We start from the raw sequence: 27,539 nt of genomic DNA, 5'->3' as shown, positions 1-27,539 counted from the left end.
CTTGGAAAGACCTCTTCAACCCCAAGTACAGAAATAGGTTAGTCAACCGGTGTCTTAATTTGTGATGATGTAGATGAGGTGACAGATCCAGAACAACAGTCTGGGGATCACTTTCCTAATTGAAGTTCTAATTCCTTTTTTTTTTGGCCTCTCTGTAGTCTGGTATAAATGTCTTTGGATGGTTGGGTGGCTTTCACCTTTTTGCTGTTGTGAATAACACTGTTATGAACACTGGTATGCAGGCATCTCTATCCCTACTTTTAAGTTCTTTTGCATATCTACCCAGAAGTGGGATTTCTGGATCATATAGTAATTCTATTAGTAATTTTTGAGGCACCACCATTACTCTTTTGTATAGTAGCTGCACCATTTTACATTGCCATTAGCAGTGGTTAGGGGTCCCAATTTCTCCACATCCTTGTTAAAACTTGTTATTTTCTGTTTTTATGTAATAGTCATCCTAATGGGTGTGACATGATAGCTCATTGTGGTTTTGTTATGGGTTTCCCTAATGATTAGTGATGCTGAGCATCTTTTCATGTGCTTATTGGCCGTTCATATATCTTCTTTGGAGAAATGTCTGTTCAAGTCCTGTGCCCTTTGATGAATTAGGTTGTGTTTTACTTTTGAGTTTTAGGAGTTCTCTATATATTCTGAATATTAATTTCTTGTCAGAAATATGATTTTGAAATATTTTCTCCCATTGTTCTCTGACCACATGATATGAAGTTAGAAATTATTAATGGAAGGAAAACTGGGAAACTCACAAGTTTGTGGAAATTAACATACTTAAAGCAACCAATGGGTCGAAGAAGAAATCACAAGGAAATTAAAAAATGGTTAAGAATGAAAGAAAATGAAAATACAACACATCAAAACATATGGTATGCATTAAAAGCAGTGCTAAAGGCAAAATAAATGTATAGCTGTAGATGCTTACATTAAAAAAGAAGAAATATCTCAAATCAACAACCTGACTTTACAACTTAAGGAACTGGAAAAAGAATAGTTTTGCCAGATACAGGATTTCTAGCTGGCAGGTTTTTTTATTCAGTACTTTGAATATACCAACCCAATGCCTTCTGACTACCATGGTTAGTGATGAGAAATCTCATAATCATATGGAGTGTCCTTGGTATGTGATAAGTCGCTTCTTTCTTGGTGCCTTCAAGATTCTCTCTTTGTCTTTGTCTTCTGACAACTTGATTATAATGTTTCTTGGTACAGGTCTCATTGAGTTTATTCTGCTTATAGTTCTTTGGACTTCTTGTATGTTTGTATTCATGTCTTTCATCAAATTTGGAATTTTTTTGTGATTATTTATTTCAGTAATTTCTCTTCTCCTTTATTTTTTCTCCTACTGACATACCAGTATTGCATATATTGGTCTGCTTGTTGTTGTCCCACAGGTCCCTTAGGCTCTATTCACTTTTTTCAAAATTTTTTTGATCCTCAGATTTGATAATTTCCATGATCATATATTCAAGTTCTCTTCCTGTCTTTCCATTCCTTTCCTTTCCTTTCCTTTCCTTTCCTTTCCTTTCCTTTCCTTTCCTTTCCTTTCCTTTCCTTCCCTTTCCTTTCCTTCCCTTTCCCTTTCCCTTTCCCTTTCCCTTTCCCTTTCCCTTTCCCTTTCCCTTTCCCATTCCCATTCCCATTCCCATTCCTATTCCTATTCCCAAGCTCAGGATTGATGATGGACTATTTCTTCTGCCGGTTCGAATCTGCTTTTTTAAAGTTTATTTAAGTAATCTCTGTGCACAATGTGGGGCTTGAACTCATAACCCCAAGATTAAGAGTCTCATGTTCTCCCAACTGATCCAGCCAGGTGCCCCATGAGTTTTTAATTTTAGTTATTATACTTTTTAACTCCAGAATTTCCTTTGATTTCTTTATATATTTTGTCTCTTGATATTTTTGTTTACCCATTAATCATTTTCTTGACTGTCCAAGACTTCCTTTTTTTTTTTTTTTTTTTTTTTTTTGTAGCTTTTTGATGATCTTTAAGACAGTTGTTATAATGTCTTTTTCTTCTCTTGAGTCTGCTTTCTGAATTTTTTTCAGGGACATGTTCTGTTGATTTTTTTTTTTTTCATTTTGAATCATCCATGGTTTCCTGTTTGTATGCCTTGTGATTTTTTTGGTGTTGTTGAAAATGCAACATTTCGGGGCGCCTGGGTGGCGCAGTCGGTTAAGCGTCCGACTTCAGCCAGGTCACGATCTCGCGGTCCGTGAGTTCGAGCCCCGCGTCGGGCTCTGGGCTGATGGCTCAGAGCCTGGAGCCTGTTTCCGATTCTGTGTCTCCCTCTCTCTCTCTGCCCCTCCCCCGTTCATGCTCTGTCTCTCTCTGTCCCAAAAATAAATAAAAAACGTTGAAAAAAAAAAAATTAAAAAAAAAAAAAAAAAAAGCAACATTTCAATCTTATTATGTGGTAAGTCTGGAAATCTGATTCTTCCCCTTCCCAAGGGTTTGCTGCTTTTTTTCCTTCCTCCCTTCCTTCCTTCCTTCCTTCCTTCCTTCCTTTCTCTCCCTCCCTCCCTCTTTCACTCTTTTCCTTCCTTCTTCTCTCTCTCTCTCTCTCATTCTTTATTGTTAACATGACTCTGTTCCACACATCAGCTTGATGTATAAATATAAGATCTTCCCAGGTCCTTTATAAGCTTGGTCTTTTTGTAGTAATTTTTTTTAATGTTTATTTATATTTGAGAGAGACAGGGAAAGAGAGTGCGCAAGCAGGGGAGGGGCAGAGAGACTGAGACAGAATCTGAAGCAGCCTCCGGGCTCTGAGCTGTCAGCACAGAGCACGATGTGGAGCTCACACTCAGGCTCACACTCACAAGCCGTGAGATCAGGACCTGAGCTGAAGTTGGACACTTAACTGACTGAGCCACCCAGGCACCCCTTGTAGTAATGTTTGTGCCTTTCTGAATTCCCTCATGTATGTGATTACTTTCTAATAATCACAATCCTTAAATGTTTGGTTTCCAAAAGGAGAAAAGGGGAAAAATTAAAGGGGGGGGAGTAGATAAAACAAAATAGGTCTAACCCTTTAAGTCTCTTGGAAGTCATAAGTGTTGTAACAATCGTGGTGGTTGCTGCAACACTGGCTGCCTTTCTCTATGTCTGCTCATCCATGAACAGAAACAGCCATCAGTGATCAGAATACAGATTCCGAATATTTGGAGAATAAAGTTCTTCTTGCTTACCTTGGTGATTGCAAGCCTGTGCAAACTATTTTAAGAACTCAAGCTTTGCTGCTTACTTTGTTGCTAGGGGTAGGGGACTGGGTCACTGCTACCACTGTTGGAGCTCAAATTGACCGAAATTAACTGTCACTTGCGGTTGAATATTTTGACTAGTAGTTGCAGGCCTTCAATAGACTCTAGAATCCCAAAATAGTTGCACAGACAGATTCTGCCAGTGTAGATGTTGTGTAGGTTGGAGGATGGTAGGTGGTTCTGACTCCACAGTCTTCCTGTGATCACTTGGTATATGTTTTATAGTTTACTGCACAGGGATCCTTGAGTTATTCTTGGTATCTGAATTTTTTAGTGCTTATAAATGATGTAAAAATTTCCATGTTCTTGAATAGTGTTGAAAATGCAGCAAATACTATATAATATTTTTTATTATAAGAGAATAATATAGGTTAGTAATTTTATATAGTTTTTTATTTAAAATTTTTTGCCTAGTTTAATACCATAATGAGTTGTTTTGTTAATAATAATTATGAGTTAGAGTATTGTGTGTATAAAGATTTAATTCATTCTCTGGCTATTTTAATTAATACCAAATTGCTTTCCCAGTGTTTTCTATCAATTTATTTTTAAAAATTAATTTTGCTGATATATTATTGACAGAACATTGTATTAGCTTTAGGTATACAATATCACCATTTTATGTATGTTTATATTGTGAAACAATTATTATTTTAGAGAGAGAGAGAGCACGCACAAGTGGGGGAAATGAGCAGAGGGAAAGAAAAAAGAATCTTAAGCAGGTTCCATGCTCAGTGTGGAGCCCAGTTTGTGGCTTGATCCCTTGACCCTGGGATCATGACCTGAGCTGAAATCAAGAGTTGGATGCCCGACTGACCCAGCCACCCAGGCGCCCCTATATTGTGATATTAATACAATAAATTTAGTTAACATTTATCAGCATGCATATAGTTATTAAATTTCTTGTGATGAGAACTTTGAAGATCTACTGTTTTAGCAACTTTCAAATACACAATACACTGCTGTTTACTATAGTCACTATGCTGTATGTATGTTACAACCTTAGCACTTACTTGTCTTAATACTAGAAACTTGTACCTTTTTAATACCTTCTCTTCTCTCCAACCCCCCTCCCCCCATTCCCTAAAACTACCAATCTATTGACTGTATCTAGGTGTGTGTTTTTTTTTTTTTGACTAAAACAGTTGACAGTTTTATTTTCACATTTCACAATACAAATAAAAATTGATAATTGCTTTTTTTTTTTTTGTTCCACTACTCCCCTGCCAAAACAATTCTGTCTTTGAATTTTTTTTTTTTTTTTTCAACGTTTATTTATTTTTGGGACAGAGAGAGACAGAGCATGAACGGGGGAGGGACAGAGAGAGAGGGAGACACAGAATCGGAAACAGGCTCCAGGCTCTGAGCCATCAGCCCAGAGCCTGACGCGGGGCTCGAACTCACGGACCGTGAGATCGTGACCTGGCTGAAGTCAGACACTTAACCGACTGCGCCACCCAGGCGCCCCAACAATTCTGTCTTTGATAGGAAGGGAGAGCAAGTCTTCCTTGTCATGCTGTTAGAAAACACCCAGAGTCACAGCACCATGATCTACTGGTGAAGTAGAACATGTAATATAAAATGGATATAAAGATGTTCACATTTCTCCTTATCAGTCTTGTTGACTCTTTCCTGGCCAACTAGGCACCATCATGGGATAGGTAGGGAGGTCTCATCATTGGGGGCTCAGGCATAATTGGCAATTGGCCTCACATAGGTGGCCTCATTCCAGGAGCAGGTCCCACTGGCATCATCCCAGGAGGAGGAGGACCCATCATTGGCATCATGGAAGGGGCCCCCATATGAGGTGCTGGCATCATACCAGGGCAAGGAAGACCCAAGAGACTGGGAAGAGGTGGGATCATTGCCCCTTAGGAGGAGGAACAGAGAATCAAGTAGGAGATATCTTTCCTCATTGAAATGTAGCAGCTGTTTTGTTGATCAGGCTCTGAGCCTACTCTTCCATCCATTTCTGATAGTAGTCTTTCACATTCTCTTTGTGTTTCCTACCACTGCTCTGTGTCTTTCTCACAGATGGAGAGTCATGGTTGAGGTATGTGTTGCAGTAGCTACAGTAGAACTTAGATGTGTTGCTCTGTAGGCCATTGGCCAGTCCCTCCCATTTTTTTTTAAGGTTTTACACAAAAGTGAGATCATACAGTATTTGTCTTTCTCTTTTTGATTTATTTCACTTGGCATAATGCCCTCAAGTTCCATTCATGTTACTGTAAATGTCAGGCTTTTTTTTTTTTCATGGCTGAATAGTATTCCTGTGTATGTGTCTTATATTTTCTTCATCCATTCATCTTTTAGTGGACATTTAGGTTGTTTCCATGTCTTGTCTCTTGTAAATTGCACTGCACTGAACATTGGGGCACAGATAACTTTTTGAGGTAATGATTTTGTTTTCCTAAGCATAAATACCCAGAAGTGAAAAAGCTGGAACATATGTCAGTTCTATTTTTAATTTTTTTCCTTTTAAAAAAAAATTTAAATTCAAGTTAGTTATATTTGTTAATATAGTATATCAGGAATAGAATGTAGTGGTTCATCATTATATATATATATATATATATATATATATATATATATATATACACACACATATATATATATCTCACACACACACACACACACACACACATATATATATATATACACACACACACACACACACAACACCCAGTGCTCATCCCAACAAGTGCCCTCCTTAATGCCCATCACCCATCTAGCCCATCCCCCCACCGACCTCCCCTCCAGCAACCCTCAGTTTGAGCTCTGTCTTTAAGAGTCTCTTATGGTTTACCTTCTTGTCTGTTAAAAACTAATTTTTCTGTCCCTTCCCCTGTGTTCATCTGATTTGTTTCTTAAATTCCATATATGAGTGAAATCATATTTGTCTTTTCTCTGACTTATTTTGCTTAGCATAATGCACTCTTGTTCCATCCACATTGTTGCAAATGGCAAGATTTCATTCTTTTTGATCACCAAGTAATATTCCATTGTGTATGTGTGTGTGTGTAAATATATATATAATAAATATATATAATAAATAAATATATATATAATAAAATATATATATACATACATACATATACAACTTGTTCTTTATCCATTTATCAGTTGATGGACATTTGGGCTATTTCCATAATTTGGCTATTATTGGTAGTGCTGCTATAAACATCAGGGTGCATTGTGCACCTTTGATTCAGCATTTTTGTATCTTTTGGATAGATACCTAGTAGTGCAATTGCTGGGTCGTAAGGTAGTTCTAACTTCTTTTTTAACTTCTTGAGGAACTTCCGTACTGTTTTCCAGAGTGGCTGCACTAGTTTGCATTCCCACCAGCAGTGCAAAAGGGGAACCCCCTTTCTCTGCATCCTTGCCAACGTCTCTTGTTGCCTGAGTTGTTAATTTTAGCCATTCTGATGGGTATGAGGTGGTATCTCATTGTGGTTTTGATTTATATTTCCTTGACGAGTGAAGTTGAACATCTTTTCATGTGTATGCTGGCTATCTGGACGTCTTCTTTGGAAAAATGTCTATTCATGTCTTCTGTCCAGTACTTCATTGGATTATTTGTTTTTTGGGTGTTGAGTTTGATAAGTTCTTTATAGATTTTGGATACTAACCATTTATCTGGTACGTCATTTGCAAATATCTTCTCCCATTCTGTAGGTAGCCTTTTAGTTTGTTTGAGTGTTTCCTTCACTGTGCATAAGCTTTTTATCTTGATGAGGTCCAGTAGTTCATTTTTGTGTCTTATATTTTCTTCATCCATTCATCTTTTTCCATCCATCCATCATCATTTTCACTTTTGCTTCCCTTGCCTCCGGAGACATGTCTAGAAAGAAGTTGCTGTGGCCGAGGTCAAAGAGGTGGCTGCCTGTTTTCTCCTCTAGGATTTTGATGGTTTCCTGTCTTAATATTTAGTTCTTTCATCCATTTTGAGTTTATTTTTGTGTATGATATAAGAAAGTGGTCCGGTTTTATACTTCTGCATGTGGCTGTCCAGTTTTCCCAGCACCATATGCTGAAGAGACTATCTTTTTTCCATTGGATATTCTTTCCTGCTTTGTCAAAGATTAGTTGGCCATATATTTGTGGGTCCTTTTTGGGGCTCTCTCCTCTGTTCCATTGATCTGTGTGTCTGTGTTTGTGCCATTACCATATTGTGTTGATGATTATAGCTTTGTAATACATTTTGAACTCCGGAATTGTGATGCCTCCAGTTTTGGTTTTCTTTTTCTTTCTTTCTTTCTTTCTTTCTTTCTTTCTTTCTTTCTTTCTTTCTTCCTAACTTCCTTCCTTTCTCTTTTTTTTTTTTTTTAATTTTTTAACGTTTATTTATTATTGAGAGACAGAGAGAGAGCATGAGCACTGAAGGGGCAGAGAGAGGAGGAGACACAGAATCTGAAGCAGGCTCCAGGCTCCGAGCTGTCAGCACAGAGCCTGATGTGGGACTCAAACTCACAAACCACGAGATAATGACCCGAGCCAAAGTTGGATGCCCAACTGACTAAGCCACCCAGGCACCCCCAGATTTGGTTTTCTTTTTCAACACTACTTAGGTTATTTGGGGTATTTTCTGGTTCCATACAAATTTTAGGATTGTTTGTTTTAGTTCTGTGAAGAACACTGGTGTTATTTTGATAGGGGTTGCATTGAATATGTAGATTACTTTGGGTGGTATAAACATTTTAACAATATTTGTTCTTCCAATCCATAAGCATAGGATGTTTTTCCATTTCTTTGTATCTTCAGTTTCTTTCATATAAGCTTTCTATAGTTTTCAGCATACAGATCTTTTACCTCTTTGGTTAGGTTTATTCCTGGATATCTTAGGGTTTTTGGTACAATTATACATGGGGTCGATTCCTTGATTTCTGTTTCTGCTGCTTCATTATTGGTGTATAGAAATGTAACTGATTTCTGTATGTTGATTTATATCCTGCAACTTTACTGAATTCATGTATCAGGTCTAGCAGGTTTTCTATGGAGTCTTTTGGGTTTTCCACATAGAGTATCATGTCATTTGCGAAGAGTGAGAGTTTGACTTCTTCCTTGCTGATCTATATGCCTTTATTTCTTTTTGTTATCTGACTGCTGAAGCTGAGACTTCCAATACTATGTGAACAACAGTGGTAAGAGTGGACATCCCTGTCGTGTTCCTGACCTTAAAGGGAAAGCTCTGAGTTTTTCCCCATTGAGGATATTAGCTGTGAGTCTTTCGTATGTGGCCTTTATGATGTTAAGGTATATGTCTTGTATCCCTACTTTCTTGAGGGTTTTTATCAGGATAGGATCCTATATTTTGTTAATTGCTTTTTCTGTATCTATTGAGAGGATCATATGGTTCTTATCCTTTCTTAGTTAATGTGGTGTATCACATTGATTGACTTACAAATATTGAATCAGCCCTGCAGCCCAGGAATAAATCCCACTTGATCATGGTGAATAATTCTTTTAATGTACTGTTGATTCAGTTTGCTAGTATCTTGTTGAGAATTTTTATATCCATGTTTATCAGGGATATTGGCCTGTAATTCTTCTTTTTACTGGGATCTTTGTCTTGTTTTGGAATCATGGTAATGCTGGCTTCATAGAATCAGTTTGGAAGCTTTCCTTCCATTTCTGTTTGTTGAGAAGAATAGGTATTAATTCTTCTTTAAATGTCTGATAGAATTCCCCTGGGAAGACGTCTGGCTCAGGACTCATGTTTGAAATTTTTGATTACTGATTCAGTTTCTTTGCCTGTTAATGGGTCTGTTCAAACTTTCTATTTCTTCCATTTTTGGTTTTGGTAATTTGTATGTTTCCAGGTATTTGTGCATTTTTTCCAGATTGTCCAGTTTGTTGAAATATAATTTTTCATAGTATTCTCTCATAATTGTTTATATATCTGTGGTATTGGTTGTGATCTCTCCTCTTTCATTCATGATTTTATCTGGGTCCTTTCTCTTTTCTTTTTGATAAGTCTTTTCTTTTTGAAAAGTCTGGCTATTGGTTTATCAATTTTGCTTATTCTTTCAAAGAGCCAGCTCTTAGTTTCGTTGATATGTTCTACAGTTGTTTGTTTGTTTGTTTCTGTATTGTTTATTTCTGCTCTAGTCTTTATTATTTACCTTCTGCTAGCTTTAGGCTTCATTTGCTGTTTCTTTTCTTTAAATCTCTAGATGTAAGTTTAGATTGTGTATTTGGGACCTTTCTTGCTTCTTGAGATAGACCTGAATTGCAATATACTTTCCTCTTAGGACTGCCTTTGTTACATCCTAAAGGATTTGGACCTTTGTGTTTGCATTTTCATTTGCTTCCATGTATCTTTTTATTTCTTCTTTAATTTCCTGGTTAACCCATTCATTCTTTGGTAGGATGTCCTTTAACCTCCATGTATTTGAGAGCTTTCTAAATTTTTTCATGTGGTTGATTTCACATTTCATATCGTTGTGGTCTGAAAATATGGATGGTATGATCTCAATCTTTTTATACCTGTTGAGGGCTGGTTTGTGACCCAGTATGTGATCTGTTGTGGAGAATGTTCCATGAACATTCAAGAAGCATGTGTATTCTGTTGTTTTAGGGTGAAATGTTCTGATGATATCTGTTAAATCCATTCAGTCCAGTGTGTCATTCAAAACCATGTCTTCCTTGTGGATTTTCTGCTTAGATGATCTGTCCATTGTTGTTAGTGGGGTATTAAAGTCCCCTACGATTACTGTGTTATTATCAATTAATCTCTTCATTTTTGTGATTAATTGATTTATATATTTGGATGCATCCAAGTTGGGGGAATAAATATTTACAATTGCTAGATCTTGATGGATAGACCCTTAATTATGATTTAGTGCCCTTCCTCATCTCTTGTTGCAGTCTTTTTTTTTTTTTTTTTCTTCAATGTTTATTTATTTTTGAGAGAGAGAGACAGAGTGCGAGCAGGGAGGGACAGAGAGAGAGAGGGAGACACAGAATCTGAAGCAGGCTCCAGGCTCTGAGCTGTCAGCACAGAGCCCGACGCGGGCCTCAAACCTATGAACTATGAGATCACGATCTGAGCTGAAGTCAGCCACTTAACTGACTAAGCCACCCAGGCGCCCCTGCAGTCTCTGTTTTAAAATCTAGTTTGGTGTAAGTATGACTATTCTGGATTTCTTTTGATGTCCATTAGCATGATGGATAGTTCTACATTCCCTTACATTCAATCTGCATGTGTCTTTAGGTCTAAAATGAGTCTCTTATAGGCAGCACATAGATGCATCTTTTTTTTTTTTTTAATTCATTCTGATACCCTGTGTCTTTTGATTGGAGCATTTAGTCTATTTACATTCAGAGTGGTTTTTGAAAAATATGGATTTAGTGCCATTGTATTAACCTGTAAAGTTGTGTTTCTGGTGATGTTCTATGGTCATTTGTAATCTTTGTTTCTTTGGTCATCTTCTTCTCCTTTTTTTTCCCCCTCTACTCAGTCCCCCTTAAAATTTCTTACAGGGGTGGTTTAGTGGTCATGAACTCCTTTAGTTTTGTTTGTCTGGGAAACTCTTTATCTTGCCTTCTATTCTGAATTACAACCTTGCTGGATAAAGAATTCTTGGTTGCGTATTTTTCCTCTTCAGCACAATGAATATTTCCTGCCACTCCCTTCTGGCCTGCCAGGTGTCAATGGACAAGTCTGCTAATCTTATGTGTCTACCCTTTTTTTTTTTTTTTTTAATGTTTATTTATTTTTGAGACAGAGACAGAGCATGAACGGGGGAGGGTCAGAGAGAGGGAGACACAGAATCTGGAACAGGCTCCAGGCTCTGAGCTGTCAGCACAGAGCCTGACGCGGGGCTCGAACTCACGGACTGTGAGATCATGACCTGAGCTGAAGTTGGCTGCTTAACCGACTGAGCCACCCAGGCGCCCCTCTACCCTTTTGTTTAAGGATGTGTTGTCCTTAGCTGCTTTCAGAATTCTCTCTTTATCTTTGTATTTTGCAAGTTTCATTATGATACGTTGTGGTGTTGACCCATTTTTTTTTTTATTTTGAGGGGAGTTTTCTGTGCCTCTTGGACTTGAATATCTGTTTCCCTCCCCATATTAGGGAAGTTCTCAGCTATAGTTTGTTCAAATAAATCTTCTGTCCCTTTTTCTTACTCTTCTTCTGGGAGTGCTATGATATGGATGTTACTTCATTTTATGGAATCACTAAGTTCTCTAACTCTCCCCTAGTGATCTAATAGTTTCCTTTCCCTCTTCTTTTCAGCTTCATTATTTTCTATAATTTTATATTCTTTCTCACTATACTCTGCTTCTTCAATCCTTGTGACTATATCCACTTGGTTTTGCATCTCAATTACAGCATTTTTTATTTTAGCCTGACTAGTTTTTAGGTCTTTGATCTCCACAGCAAGAGTTTGTCTGGTGTGTTCTATGCTTTTTTCAAGCCCAGCTAGTAATCTTATAACTGTTATTCTAAATTCTTGTTCAGATATATTCCTTATATCTCTTTTGAGCAAGTCCCTGGCTGTGATTTCTTCCTGACCTTTCTTTTGGGGAGAATTTTTCCATCTTGTCATTTTTGCTGTTTCTGTCTTTTGTGTGTTTTAAAAGCGTGTTATGTTTCCTCATCTGAGAATAATGCTGTATTAAAAAGAAGTCGTACACTGACCAGGGCCTGGCACTTCACGAAGTGTTTATGTTGTATGGTGTGTGCATTCTGCTGTTGTGTTTTGGCTGCTCTTTCCCACTGGCCAGTCTTCTGCAGAGCCCCAACTTGCTTGCATTGGGAAGTGTTTGGACGTTTAGCTAGGTGTGCTTTGATGTGTGTGTTAAAATAAGCCTAATGAAGCTGATTTGTTTGTTAAGAAAAGCCTGGAAAAAAGGAAAAAAAATTAACCAAACCTGATCCCCAAAAAAGGAAAAAAAAGGGAAAAAAACCCAACCAAACAGAGAATCAAAAAACTTTAAGATTGATTCCAAAGAAAAAGAAAGGAAAAAAAAAAAAAAAGAAGCCTGATCCAATAAAAAGAAAAAAAAGGAGATAAAAAAATAACAAACAAGAAATTCTTAGCCTGATTCCAATAGAAAAGAAAGAATAAGGAAGACAAAAAAGAAAAAAAGATTAACCTTGGTCTATTTCCACTAGAGCTGCAGGTGATGTTATGAAGCACTCAATTTCAGTACACTTGGTGCATGTGGGGTGCTGACTGTCCTGTTCTTCTGGAGGAGAGGCTCCTGTGTTGGCTCAGAGTCAGTCTTGCCCTGGGAGTAAGCAGTTTCTTGGCATAAGCAGGCTCAGTGCTGACAGTCGATCTCATGAACCACTAGATCATGACCTGAGCTAAAACCAAGAATTGGAGGCTTAACTGACTACTCCTCCATCTAGTCACCCCAAAACTGGAAGTCTTAATGGACCCTGTACTGCCTCCCTGTTCCCGAGTAGAGCTTCTCTACACTGTGTCTGAAGTCCTTTTTCTTTGAAAAATAGTCCCACGCCTGTGCAGTGTGTGGTATCTATGGTGTAGCACCGCTAAAAGCAGCAAAGGTTATCTTTCTTGGTATGTCTCTGTCCCCTGCTAACGAAAGACCTTTTGTTGGCACCTACAAGGTCTTGTGTCCCTGGGAGGAAACCTCTTCCAAAAATACTCCAGGAAGGGGAATGTTCTCTTTCAGTGCACCCTGGAGATCCCTACACCACACTATGCGCTCTGGCTCCACCTCCTTCCTCCCCAGCAGTGCATGCCCCAGCTACATTCTAGAGAAAATCACTCACTTCCAAAATCAGAGTTGAACTCCAAAGTCTCTTTGTGAAAAAAACCCTGTGATACAAAGTACTTCTTGCTCCCCAGTCCATGGTCCAGAGAGGTTTTCATCTTGTGCAAAGCAGATGCCATGCTTTCCCAAATCCTCTCACTTTTTCTCCCTTTTGTCTTTGCATGGAAAGGGTTTGCTCCCCCTCATGGCACCGACATTTTTTTCTTCCCCAATTCACTTCCACATGCCTTGCACCTGCTACTCTGTCTTCCTCCAACCATGGAGATTCTTCTGCCATTCCACAGATGGATTTCCTTGGTGTTCCGCTTGATCTCACCTCAATACAACTGTGATTGAGGGACTAGAAAAACCCAGGCTTCCTCTACTTCTCCACCATCTTAACTACTCCCTTACTTTTAATTTTTTTGAGGAACCCATACTATTTTCCACAGTAGTGCACCAATTTACATTTTCATCAAGATTGCCCAGGGGTTCTTTTTTCCCTACGTTTTAGCAAGGTGTGTTATCGATTTTTTTTTTTAATGATAATCACTCTGACAGGTGTGAGGTGATATCTCATTGTGGTTTTAATTTGCATTTCCCTGCAATTAATGATATACCATTAATGCATTACTTTTCATGTACCAGTTGGCCATGTATGTATATGTCTTCTTTAGAAAAGTGTCTGTTCAGTTTCTCTGCCAATTTTTTAATAGAATGTTTTCTATTGAGTTGTATGAGTTCCTTATATATTTTAGATATTAACCCCTTATTAGATGTATGGTTTGCAAATATTTCTCCCATTCCATGTATTGCCTTTTCATTTTGTTGATAGTTTCATTTGGTTTGCAGAAGCTTTTTAGTTTGATGTAGTCCCACTTGTTCATTTTGCTTTTGTGGCCTTTGTTTTGGTATTAATTCCAAATAATCATTGCCAAGACTGATGTCAACAAGCTTACTCCCATGTTTTCTTCTAGGACTTACATGATTTTATGTCTTACATTTAAGGTTTTAATTACTTTTGATTTGATTTTTTTGTATGGTGCAAGATAGGGGTCCAGTTTTGTCCTCTTGCAAGTGGGTGTCCCGTTTTCCCAACACTATTAGTTGAAGAGACTCTCCTTTCCCTCTTGTATATTTGTGTCTCTTTTGCCATAAATTAATTGACCATATATATGTGGATGTATTTATGACTCTTGATTCTATTCCTTTGACCTGTATGTCTATATTTAGGCCATCCCATACTGTTTTGATTAATATAGCTTTGTAATGTAGTTTAAAATCAGGAAGTGTGATGATCCCAGCTTTGTTGTTCTTTCTGAAGATTTCTTTGTCTATTTGGGGTCTTTGGTGGTTACGTACAGATTTTAAGATAATTTTATTTCTTTGAAAAAGGGCATTGGAATGTTGGTAGGGATTGCATTGAATCTTAGGTTGCTTTGTGTATGGTGGACATTTTAACACTCTTAATTCTTCCCATCCATGAGTGTGGAATGTCTTTCAATTTATTTCTATCATCTTTGTGGTGGTTTTTTGTTTTGTTTTGTTTTCCATCAGTGCCTTAAGGTTTTTGTGTATAGTTCTTTTTTTTCCTTGGCTATATTTTTCCTAGGTATTTTATTCTTTTTAATACAATTGTAAATGAGATTGTTTTCTTAATTTCTCTTTCTGCTAGTTCACTGTTAGTGTATAGAAAAGCAGCTGAGTTTTGTGTATTGATTTTGTATCCTGCAACTTTACTGAATTTTTTTTTATTTTAAAAGTTTTTTGGTGTTTTTTTTTGGGGGGGGGGGAGGGAGCGTTCTATATATAAAATCATATCATCTGCATATAATGGCAATTAATGCTTTTGAATGCCTTTTATTTCTTTTTCTTACCTAATTGTGCTGGCTAGGATTTTTAGTACTGTGTTGAATAAGAGTGGTGAGAATGAGCACCCTTGTCCTGTTCCTCATCTTAGAAGAAAAACTTTTAATCTTTTACTATTGATTATGATATTAGATGTGGGTTGGTTTTATTGACCTTTATTATATTGACATGCATTCCTTATATACCCAGTTTGGTGAGAGTTTTATCATAAAAGATACTGAACTTTGTCGGGTGCATTTTCTACATGTATGGAGTGATCAGATCCTTTTAATGTTTCATTCTGTTAATGTGGTGTCCCACATTGATTCGTGGATATTGAATCATCCTTGCATCCCTGGAATAATTCCCACTTGATCATGGTGTATGATCCTTTTAATGTATTACTGAATTTGGTTTCCTAATACTTTGTTAAAAATGTTTGCATCTATATGCATCAGGCATATTGGTATATAGTTTTCTTTTCTTGTAGTGTCCTTATCTGGCTTTGGTATCAGGGTGATGATGACCCAATAAAATGATTTTAGGAGTATTCCCTCTTCAGTTTTTTGGAAGAGTTTGAGAAAGATTGGGATTACTTCTTTAATTGTTTGTAGAATTACCATGGAAACTATCTAGTCCTGGGGTTTTTTGTATTGGGAGGTTTTTAATTATTAATGTTTATTTTTAGAGAGAGAGAGAGAGTGACAGAGTACAAGCAGGGGAGGGGCAGAGAGAGAGGGAGACACAGAATCCAAAGCAGGTTCCAGCCTCTGAGCTGTCAGCACAGAGTCTAGCACGGGGCTTGAATTTATGAACTGCAAGATTATGACCTGAGCAGAAGTTGGATGCTTAACTGACTGAGCCACCCAGGCTCCTTGGGAGGTTTTTGATTATTAATTCAATCTGCTTACTCCTTATCGAACCATTCAGATTTTCCTTTTTTTCATGATTCAGTCTTGGTAGGTTGTATATTTCTAGTTACTTACCCATTTCATTTAGGTTATCCAATTTGTTGGCATATGATTATTTCGTAGTAGTCTCTTGATCCTGTATATTAGTGTGGTATCAATTTTAATGTTTCCTATTTCATTTCTTTATTTATTTAAGTCTTCTTTTTCTAGTTTGTTTAGCAAAAGCTTTGGATATTTTGTTTGTCTTTTCAAAACACTAGCTCTTGTGTTGATCTTTTCTATTGTTTTTCTGGTTTTCATTATTTATGTTCTGATCTTTGTTATTCCTTTCTTTCTGCTAACTTTGGGCTTAGTTCTTCCTTTTCTGTTTTTTAATGTGTAAAGTAAGGTTGTTTATTGGATTTCTTGTTTCTTAATGTAGGCTTTTATTATTACAGATTTCCCTCTTAGACCTGTTTTTGCAGCATTCACTAAGTTTTGATATATTGTGCTTAAATTTTTAATAGCTTCAAGATATTTTTTGGTCTCCTTTTTGATATTCTTTTTTAATATTTATTTATTTTTGAGAGAAACAGAGAAAGTGAGTAAGGGAGGGGCAGAGAAATAGGGAGACAGAATCCCAAGGAGACTCCATGCTGTCAGTGCAGAGCCTGACGCAGGGCTCGAACTCATGAACTGTAAGGTCATGACCTGATCTCAAACCAAGAGTTGGACACTTAACTAACCTAGCCACCCAGGCGTGCCTCAATGTCTTCTTTGACAAATTGTTTGTTCAGGAATTTATTAGTTAATCTCCATGTATTTGTGAATATTCTAGCTTTTTCCTCCTGTTTTGGTTTTTATTTTAATACTATTGTGGTTAAAGATACTTAGTATGACTTAAATTTTCTTAAATTTGCTACAACTGTTTTTGTGGCCTTCCATATGATTTATAGTTATCATATGATTATGAATGTTCTGTGTGCACTTGAGAATTGTGTATTCTGGTGCTATTGGATGGCATGTTCTATAAATGCATATTAGGTCAATTTAGTTTAATGTATGCTTTTAGTACAGTGTTTTCTTTTTGATTGTTTGGTCTGGATGATTTATCCATTGCTGAAAGTGGGGTATTGAAATCCTTTATTATTATTAAGTTTTCATTAATGGTGATGTTGGGCTTGTCCTTCCAAAACTTGTTTTTCACACACCTTATATTTTATATATTTAACCTAGTACCCTGTATTTTAAATTATTCATTCTATAGGTAAAATTTGTTATCACACTCCAAACTTTATTTTATACCTAACTGTTGATATATGAACCATGCTTGGAACATATTAACAAGTCCTTTGGGTTATTATTATTATTTTTAAAGTTAATTATTTTGAGACAGCACACATGCATGTGTGTGAGTGGGAGAGGGCAGAAAGAGAGGGAGAGAGAGGATCCCAAGCAGGCTCTGTGCTGTCATTGTGGAGCTCAGTCCCACAAACTGTGAGATCATGACCTGAGCTGACGTTGAGTTAGTTGCTTAACTGACTGAGCCACCCAGGCTCCTCTGGGTTATTATGTAAAAAAAAAAAAAAAAAAAAAATTGATAAATTTTTTGATAAAAAGAAATTTTTTTTTTTTACATTTATTTATTTTTGAGAGACAGAGAGCACAAGTTGGTGAGGGGCAGACAGAGAATGAGACAGAATCTGAAGCAGGCTTCCAGCTCTGAGCTGTTAGCACAGAGTCCGACGTGGGGCTCGAACTTACAAATTGTGAGATCATGACCTGAGTCGAAGACGGATGCTTACCTGAGTCACCCATGTGCCCCGGGTTATTATTTTTTGATTATGTATAGATGCACTTATCATGTACTTCTGTCCATGGAATTTTTACTTTTTAAACTTCTTTGATGTATTTAAATACTCTTATTATTCTTTTGTTCATTTTGCATGTGCCCATTTCTGTGGTATCCATGTGTTTTCCCCCCCAAAGAAATAGGGAGAATTTATAGTAGAGTAGGGATGAGAACTTACTTCTCAAATATTATTTCAATATTCTTTCTTTTGTTCAGATCATATACTCTGCTATATGGGACTGTATTTTTAACCAACTGGATTTTTATCTTGTATATATATATCAATTGACTTCTTAATTCATTTAGACATAGAAGAATTGAGTGTAATATTACTTTCTTTTGCAGGGATTCACAACCAAGTAAGACTGTAGATAATAATTATGCAAAGCAAGCCTCACACACTAAAGAAAAGCAAAGAGATGATGATGGTATTTCTCTTGTAATGTCTGATGCTCAAGCTAAAGGTTTGTGAACACTAGAAAATTTTTGTCATTTGAATTTTTGTCTTTTGCATTTATAATAATTTTTAAGTTATAGTTAACTTTATTTAATCTTACATTTAAAGGATCTGTGAAAGTAAAGGGAGATTATTTAGCAACACAAAGGAAATTGCGAAGTTTACTATTTGTACACTATAGTATTCATTTCTTGATTTATTTACTGAATCTATAAGTTACATTTGACTATCATTTCTTTTTTGTTATTGGGGCTGGGCATACAGCTATACAATTATAATGCTAGTTTAGCTATTTGTAAGTATTATTTCCATGGATATGTCTGGTAATAATTGATATTACTGCTAATTTGATTATTATTCTTAGCTTCCCACTGTCTATCCTCCTATGGCATACATTCTTTATTCATTAGAATTTCTCTCAACTGTAGGATGATGCCTTTACAAGCCACTATTAGCAAATTTAAAAGTAAATACATCCCAGACTTCTGAACGTTCTTTTTAGGCCTCCTTGCATGTGTAGGGTTAATTAATTGATTTTTCTCCTTTTTGTCTTTCTTTTAAGATTTTAAAATAATTTACAAAATTTTGCACCAAAACACTTAACTACATTAGTCACATCTTGTGGAACACATATCTTCAGGGATCTCTTGGATTACTGATTGCTTTTTTTTTTTTTTTTAAGTTTATTTATTTTGAGAGAGAGAGAAAGAGGGAGAAAGTGAAGGATGAGCAGAGAGAGAGGAGATAGAATCCCAAGCAGCCTCCACACTGCCAGTGTGGAGCCCGATGCCGGGCTCAAACTCACAAACCATGAGATCATGACCTCAGACAAAACCAAGAGTCAGACGTTTAATTGACTGAGCCACCCAGGCCCCCACGATCACTTAAAACTGGTTGAGATCTTTGTTTTCTGAATGATTTCAGAAACTATTCATGAGAAAAAATGCCTCTGCAATGGCACTATGCAATAATTCTTTGCACATTATTTGAAACACAGCTATTTACAATTTTTAGTAGTTTTTTTCATACAGGAGGAAAACTTAAAAAGAAACTAGACTAATAACCAGCTTCAACTCATATGAGGGCAATCTGGAGAAAGCATTTTAACTGTGTAGACATAATCTTTCTTTTTTTTTTTTCTTTTTTTCTTTTTTCTTTTTTAACGTTTATTTATTTTTGAGACAGAGAGAGACAGAGCATGAACAGGGGAGGGGCAGAGAGAGAGGGAGACACAGAATCGGAAACAGGCTCCAGGCTCTGAGCTGTCAACACAAAGCCCGATGAGGGGCTCGAACTCACGGACCGGTGAGATCATGAGCTGAGCTGAAGTCGGACGCTTAACTGACCAAGCCACCCAGGTGCCCCTAGACATAATCTTTCAATTAGCTACTAAGCACTAGCTGCATAAAATGAAAGACATTTATTTTCTTATGGATTGTACTTTTCCCAGAAATAATTCTCATTAATTACCAAATAAAAAGTATTTGTATAAGTTGGCTTAGTTCACATACTATTAAGGTACGGTTAAACCCTCACATTCCACTGATTTCCTAGATAGAGTAGAAATAGTTAAATAAAAAGCTTTCTGATTTACGTCCTTTAGTAATTCTCCAAAGTCACAGTGAAAAAATGCATAATAAAAGAAACACTTCATAGTTTCTTAGTACCTACTCTGGAGGTTCTTTTCAGAGATAAAGTGTTGTTAAGAAAAGTGACTATTGAAACTATTGAAACTCATCATGTTTCCATACTACAGATAATTGTGTCCAGTACCAGTTTTTTAATATAAGCCCATAAATTAATGGGAATTCTGAATTAAACTCCAGGTGTGCCCTTCTTTTGTGGTATATTAAGTTTGTCTTGTGGAATTAGCTTTTATGAAAATAATGTATTGGGGAAAAATATATTTTAAAGGTTTTATTTATTTTTAAATGTTTATTTTTGAGAGAGAGAGCGCATGCGTGCACAAGTGAGGGAAGGACATAGAGAGAGGGACAGAGGATCTGAAGCTGGCTCTGCACTGACAACAGTGAGCCTGATGCAGGGCTCAAACTCAAGAACCATGAAGTCATGATCTGAGCTGAAGTACTGTGCTCAACTGACTGAGTCACCCATGTGCCCCTTAAAGGTTTTATTTTGAAGTAACTCTGTACCCAACATGGGGTTCAAACTCACAACCCTGAGATCAGTTGTATGCTTTACCAGCTGAGCCAGTGAGGCACCCCTATATTGGAAATATTTAATATTTTGTTTACAGGAATTTGTCACTTTTATGTACTAGCAAGTTAAATTGTATATGTTATGTAGGCAGAATCCCATTTTTACAATGGCAAGCTCTATCTAATACATTTATTCTTGTTTCCCATGGTATAGTCTTATGAATAGTAAATAAACTGAAAGAGGAAAACTCTTATATAGTAGGGTTTTTCTCAAGCCCCTTTTATTTTCTCAATCTTTTTGCTGTAGTATTTATCTTTAGAAATTGTAATTTGATGCATTTATATGTAGAAATTATATTTGACTACCTTTACAAAATTACAAAAAAATATTGTGCTTTTCAAAATATTGTGTTGATTATTTAGGAGGAGATTTTAATTTTTGGGAGAGTGAAGAATGTTTTTTCTGGCAATTGGAAGACTCTTCTTTTTATTCTTGTTTTTAAGTAGGCTCTGCTCCCAGCATGGAGCCCAATGCAGGGTTTGAACTCATGACCCTGAGATCAAGACCTGAGCTAATATGAAGTGTCAGATGCTTAGCTGACCCAGCCACCCAGGTGCCCTGCAAATTGGAAAACTGTTGATCATCTCGGAGTTTTGCCTCAATCATGCCCCACTGCCTACCTTTTAAGCAATGACAGATATAATGAATGTTAGCTATTAGGTTTCTGTGAAGCTAGAATAAGCAAGAATAGTCTGAAGAGAAGGTGGGTAGTATTGAAGAACTTTGAGTGAATGGAGAGGTCAGGCCCAGTGTTACATAAATTATCAGTTAGGAGTTCAAGGAAGCTGCTTTGTGATTTTGTTTACATAAACTTTGGGTTGGTACTTATATAGATTCGGAAAGAAATATAATTCAGGATAATCTTCAGTTGGTTAGGTAGAGCTTTTTGGAAGGTATTTTTGTATACTGCGTATATTTGCTAACTGAAATACTAAACATTTTTAGTAATAATTGACATGGGTTTTAAATAATGCTTTGTTGATTTAAAAAAATGGAGCATTTAGTAGACTTATTGGACACTTAAAGCGAGATCTTGAGTTTTAAAAAGAAGAAACAAACAAATTGATAGTGACTAATACTCTTTGTAATTATTGTTCTTTTTCACTTACAAAGTACATACATGTATGTAACACTTAAATTTTAAAAAGACAACTAATTTCTAAAGTCACAATGAATTATCAAAACATTTTAAGATTGGAATTTTCCAAATTTTATTAACACCCCTCCCCCCCACCATTCTTTTTGTATTACAGTCAAATGTAATTATAGCAAGAACAAAACAAAACATGTTTTGATTGCTTTGCTTTGGTTACTAAAGAATACTCCCTTTTTATGTTTTCCTCATTCATTATCGTACAATGAACATTTATTTTGTCGATGCAGTTTAAAATAGGGTATTTCTTTATATTCATGTCCAAGGGAACTTTGTTTTAAATTAGTTTTAAAAGTTGTGTAGCAATTTTGATGATGCTTATTTGAGCTCTTCTAAAAGGGATTCTTTCTGTACTTTTTGGCCATATTTATGTCTCTTTTGTTTTTTAAGACCTCAGTAGTGGAAGTAGAGGTTGTGATCATCTTGAAGAGGGGAGCAAAAATAAGGATGATACATTTTCTGATTCAAAAATGGAACCCACTCTGACTTCCAGGAAGAGAAAGAAAAGGCTTAGAAGTAATTTACCTGATTGTCATAATTCTACTTCTTCTTTGTATGAGTCAGCAGAACAGATAGTAAGTATAGGTATTTAGATATCATGTGAAATAATTTATGCTATGATAAAAATGAATTGACTATGAATTAGATATTGTTCTTACAGCTTTCTGCTTTTGTCATCAGATTTCTTTCTTTTTTTTGGCAATTTTTTAATTCTTTGATTTTTAAAAAATAATTTAAATGAAACTTTTTTCAGTAATATAGTTATTAGAGCAAATTTAAAATATGAACAAGTAAAAAAAATAAATATGTTCCTTCTTTGATACCACTCCTTACTTAGTAGTTTGGTATTTATCCATCAGACTTGTTTTATTTTCTCTTATTTTAACAAAAACTATTAATACTCTATCCATACTGTACAGTCAATTGCTTTTTCATATGCTTTGTAAAAGTACTACCAGATTTCTTTTATCAGTAGTAATTTACTTGCCAACTTCTTGAAGCCTTTCTCTGCCTAGAGTTTAGGGAGTTTGTTGCATATAAAGAATTATGATACTTCATGCACACATTACCTATTTTCAAAACTTAGTATACAGTTAATAAAAGTATAAGAAGATAATTTTTTTACTCCTTTGATTCACAAGGCCTTTCAGGACTTTTCAGGACCTTTGAGTTATAAACATGATTTAGATTTAAATGGTAATAGCAGTGTGACGGCAGTGATTGATGAATAGTTTTTCATATTGTTTTCCTAAGTTTTAATTTTTTGCTTTTGTTAATGAAATCACATGATGTCATATGGCCTCATTACTTTTGCAAAATAAAATTGTAAAAGAAAAGTTCCTCTTATTCTAAGTTGACTTAGTTTGTGGGAGACCATCTAAACCACTTGTAAATACGTATGGGAATTTCCATATCCTGGCCTTTTAAAAAAAATGTTTGAGTATTTGATTGGACAGACCAACTCTCTATCTTTTTACTTGGGAAAAGTACTTTTTACTCCCTGGCAAGAGTAATATAGTATAATTGTGTAGTTTTCTGTCCCTGTATAATGTTTTTACATTTATATTCTTCTTTAGGAATTCAAACTTTAAAAAATTCTTTAGCCAAATTTGAAAAGTACTAATTTTTTGTGTGCATTTATTTCTGTTCAGATAAAACAAGAAAATGACTCTACAGTATCTGCCGAGTTTAAAAAGTCAAGTGAAAACTATCATCAAGACTCAAAAGTGCTTGAAGAAATTACACCTGAACCTATAGAAAGTGATTTTGCTAAACTATCCTCACTTGATAGTCAGGAGTTGGCTTTGAGTGCTGCTCCCAAAAGTACCTCTGACTCTTCAGCCACTGAAACTTTTGAGAGCTCTAGTTCCACTGATTCCATGGGGAATTCTACCCTGGTTGAGAAGAATGAGAGTGAGTTGAATGTAATAGAAAAGCCTGCTTTAAGTGAACACAGTGAAGGGAACCAGTCTTTGGTATCCGTTGAACCAAGTAAGTAACAGTAGGATTGTAATATCTTTTAATTTTCTCTGCTTTAGTTAGTTGTTCTGTTTTTCCTCTCAAACAAATTTTTCCGAGGCAATAAGCTGTTTGTAACATCACTGTGGAATATATTAACTTGAGGAAAAAAAAAGACCTGGAGTTTTGGGACTTTGTTGTAGTATTAATTTAGGTAAACAGTGGATTACTTGAAGGCAGGAGTATTTTTTTTTTTTTTTTTTTACAATGGTGAACTGTCATTCATCTTCTCAGTAGTTTTTATTTTTTATTTTATTTTTTTAAGTTTATTTATTTTATTTTGATAGAGCAAATGTGCATGCACACGTGCTTGAGATAGAATGAACTTGAGATAGAATGAACAAGCAGGGGATGGAGAGAGAGAGGGAGAGAGAGAATCCTAAGCAGGCTTGGCACTGTGCGTTCAGATCTCAAGTGTGGTTCAGATCTCAAGTGTGCATGAGAGCATGAACTGAAGCAGAATCAAGAGTCAGGTGCTTAACTGACTGAGCCACCCAGGGGCCCCAGCTCAGTAGTTTTTAAAAGGATTCTGGAAGGACCATTATTATTGACATTTTGGTTGATGAAGCTGAAGTGCAGAATTTGAGTGCTATATAATTATGGTCATTAATTTGGATTTATTTGCAAGTGTTTGGTACACTCACATGGTTCAAAAAAAGGTTTTAAAGGATATACAGTGAACAGTCTCCCACATCTTCTCTTAGCCATCCATTGCTTCCTTCTGGAAGAAACTGAATGTAACCGGAGTTACAGTACAATTTAGAGTGGTGGCATAATAGATTTTTATTATTCTAACTAGAACTTGTTCCTAAGTTCTCCTCATGTCTTTATCCATTTTTAAATGTCTTGATCCTCCAGAAGGTGAGGTTGTAGGTAACTGCTAAATAATAGCAGTGATATGGAATATTGCATTTAACTAGTATAAATCAGATAATGAATGGTAGTCCAGTTTCTAAGTTGAACAAAGTTAGATGATTAAATTTTAATGGTATTATGAAGGGATATGTTGCTTCAATTGGAAAGTTTTCTGTTTGATGTGTGATTATTGTGATACATTTAAAGAATGTTTTTTCCTTTTTAGTTGTTGTTTCCAGTGATGAAGAAGGACCTGTTGAACATAAAAGTTCAGAAATTCTTAAGTTACAACCTAAGCAAGACCATGTCATCACTAATGACAATGAGAGTACTTCTGAAGCAGCATTGTCAGAACCATTGATGACATGTGAATCTGTACAGGTAATTTATTTCTGCTTTCTCATAGATTAACAGTGAAATATACACTATTGGCTAACGATTGTTTCTTTCATCAAGCAGAATATTATTGTAAAAATTACAAATTTTCTTAGTTTGAATTTTGAGATAATTTTCATATTAGTTTGAAGGAAATGTGTAGTTCTTATTTTGAAGTGAAGGAATTATTTTTTTTAATTTATATTTTTTCAGTCTAAATATTCTATGACTTGAATACTTTTTTTTTTTCTTAAAGATTCTAATTGGACAGTTAACCACTTTATCTTAATTTCTTAGAATTAAACAGTTGCCAATATTAGTCTGTCTGGTCTTCCAGTACTGAGATTACTTTTTTCCTCACATGCTCTTAAAGCAGCATGATATAGAGGAATGAACATGGCTTATGGAGATTACAGACCTGGGTTCAAATCTTGACTCTGTCATTTGGGCAAGTCACTTAACTTCTTTAAGCCTGAGTTTCCTCATATGTTCCATGAGGATAATAAGATTATTTTAAGTGAAGTAACATATGAAAGCATTTAGAAGAGTGTCACAAACCTATCAATGTGGTAAGTCCTTTGTCTTTTCCTTCTTACAGAAAATAATAAATGGGAAATGTCTTGTTGGTTTAATGTCAGCGAGTTGTGTTTTGACATAGTACTACAAGAGTGTAGCTGTAAAATGAGGTTCAAATCATTTGTTTTCAGTATTCATTCTTATTATCAGCCTCTAATTATCCTATTTTAAAGAAATGATTATCAATGCAGATAATTTGATTATGATAATCATAACCATTAATCATAATCGTAATGATTATGGTAAACTTCTGTTGGTTTGTTTTTTAATAATGTCTGAGGCTATTATCCTCTAAGGTGTGATGAAGAATTGGGTCAGTTCTATAAAAAGTCTGGTGGTCTGATTATTGTTTCACTGCTGTTTCTATTGCATTTGGTACTCTATACAGAAAGCACCTTAGCAGCTATGTTTGGAAGTTTTGTTAAAATGTAGCCATTTTTGCTTGATTGGGCAAGTAGCCTACTTAACGGTTTAGTTGTATTTGTAATGAAAACCGTGTCATTATTGATAAGGAGTTCAAATTTCTAAATGAATTATAGTTTCCTTGGCAGTATATACCTTGATAATACAGTGTGAAATGATCATATTATAAGAAAGTAACTTTTTTTGTAGAACTGACTGAATATGATCGCAACTAGGCAATAAATAATGTGAAGACCTACTAAGATCTATAGGGCAGCATACCTTAATATCTCCACACCTTCCTTTGTTTTCAGTTTTAAATGAAGTTATGAGAAACATGGGTTGGCCATTTTTAGGAGGTAGTTAGTCTTTGCAAAATTTGAGGCCCCAATGAGAAATTCTTTTTATCCCATCTTCTCATTTTATCACTTAAAACACACACATGCTTACAAACAGTTAGCTGTCTGACTGATTAGAATCACCTGTAGTTGATTTGGTACCTGTTCTTTAAGGAATAAGAATAGTAGAGTAAGCAATAAAAGATGAGAATGACAAAGATTTTTTTATTAAGCAGATAAATTCATTTGTGAGCTGAGTGAAGAATAATGAGTACTACATGTGTTTCAGAGTAAGAATAATCGCATTTCCTAGAGGTAGGAGGAGAGTGAATACACATGCATAATTGCTCTGGTGGTAATTTATTTAGTTGTTAGTGATGTTAGGGTTAAAGAGGAATAATGTATCAAGGGTAGGGAAATGTGGAGTTCAAAAAGTCATTTGAAAGCAGTTTAAAATTCAGAAGAGATTGTGGGAAACAGCTGCTGCTGATACTTCCTGGTAGCCTATTCTAATTTAAAAGTACAGTTATGTAGTTGTTTGGAAGCACTATGAATTTTGAAGTTTTAGGCAACTGGTTGGCTATTTTCAGACATGGAAAGAGTAAAAAGCATATAGATTTGATATAACAGATGGTTCTTAGGTACTTCATCCCTTGAAGTGCATTACCTAAGAGCATCATCTTGGTTTATGAAGCAATTGTATATGGTTGAAATAACCCTTGACCTGGAGATAGAAACCTGGGTTTGTTTCATCCTGACTTCATCACCTTGGACAAGTAACTTAACCAATCCACACATCTATTAGTTTTACTTATGAAATGGAAAAAAAAACAAAAACAAAAAAACAAAACACCCAGACTACTTCATGGGGTGGTTATGGCGATTAAAAGAGATAATATTTAGGAACTTATTTTAAACTAAAATACTATGTAAATCTTAATTTATTTCTGTTGAGCTAAAAATGAATAAAGCCTATTAGGGAATACTGAATTTACAATCATGGCTTTAATATAAAGGAAGATATATTTCTGGAGTTTAGGCCTATGGAGTTAATTTAAGATTCAACTATTAAGAGTAATAGTCTCAAAGTAAATCATATACTTTTTAAGAAAAAAAAATCTAGATAAGTATTTTTTCACAGTAAGAACAGTACAAAATCCTTCATAAACGCATTAATAATTTAAAGAAGTATTTCATTTTGAAAATCATTGTCACATTTGTATAATACTTAGGGTTATATGCATTTTATAATTTATTCCTTGTTAGGCTTCATCTGAATTATGTCCATATAATCCTGTCATGGAAAACATTTCCTGTATTTTACCTAGTAATGACATGGATCTACAACTGGATTTTATATTTACTTCTGTTTATATTGGTAAAATAAAAGGAGCTTCTAAAGGTTGCGTTACAGTAAGTATATTTAATATGTTTTTGTTTTAGATTTTGGACAAAGCATTTACATATTATCTTTTTTTTTTTTTTTTACTACAAATGAAAATAGAATTGAGTTTAATTTTATATGGGACATTTTGAATATATA

At 35.4% G+C, this 27,539-nt stretch overlaps 1 protein-coding gene and 1 pseudogene across 9 annotated transcripts in view; one reads left to right on the top strand and one right to left on the bottom strand.

Moving 5' to 3' along the window:
- Positions 1-27,539, top strand: part of SENP7 (SUMO specific peptidase 7) — a 149,081-nt gene that overhangs the window by 84,956 nt on the left and 36,586 nt on the right. For 8 of the 9 annotated variants that reach the window (XM_042954733.1, XM_042954739.1, XM_042954738.1 and 5 more), the window contains 5 exons: positions 17,947-18,065; positions 21,822-22,006; positions 23,084-23,423; positions 24,532-24,686; positions 27,263-27,409. In XM_042954733.1, the coding sequence (XP_042810667.1) occupies positions 17,947-18,065; positions 21,822-22,006; positions 23,084-23,423; positions 24,532-24,686; positions 27,263-27,409 (946 nt within the window). Of the gene's footprint in view, positions 1-17,946; positions 18,074-21,821; positions 22,007-23,083; positions 23,424-24,531; positions 24,687-27,262; positions 27,410-27,539 lie in introns of those variants that run through there. The other variant, XM_042954740.1, reaches the window with a different exon arrangement.
- On the bottom strand, positions 4,754-13,111 carry LOC122230350 (annotated as a pseudogene).

The sequence above is a fragment of the Panthera leo genome, chromosome C2, assembly GCF_018350215.1.
Source record: "Panthera leo isolate Ple1 chromosome C2, P.leo_Ple1_pat1.1, whole genome shotgun sequence".
In the NCBI taxonomy this organism is placed as follows: Eukaryota; Metazoa; Chordata; class Mammalia; order Carnivora; family Felidae; genus Panthera; species Panthera leo.
The sequence above is the reverse complement of the archived record's forward strand: the minus strand, read 5'-3'. Positions and strand labels throughout refer to the sequence as shown.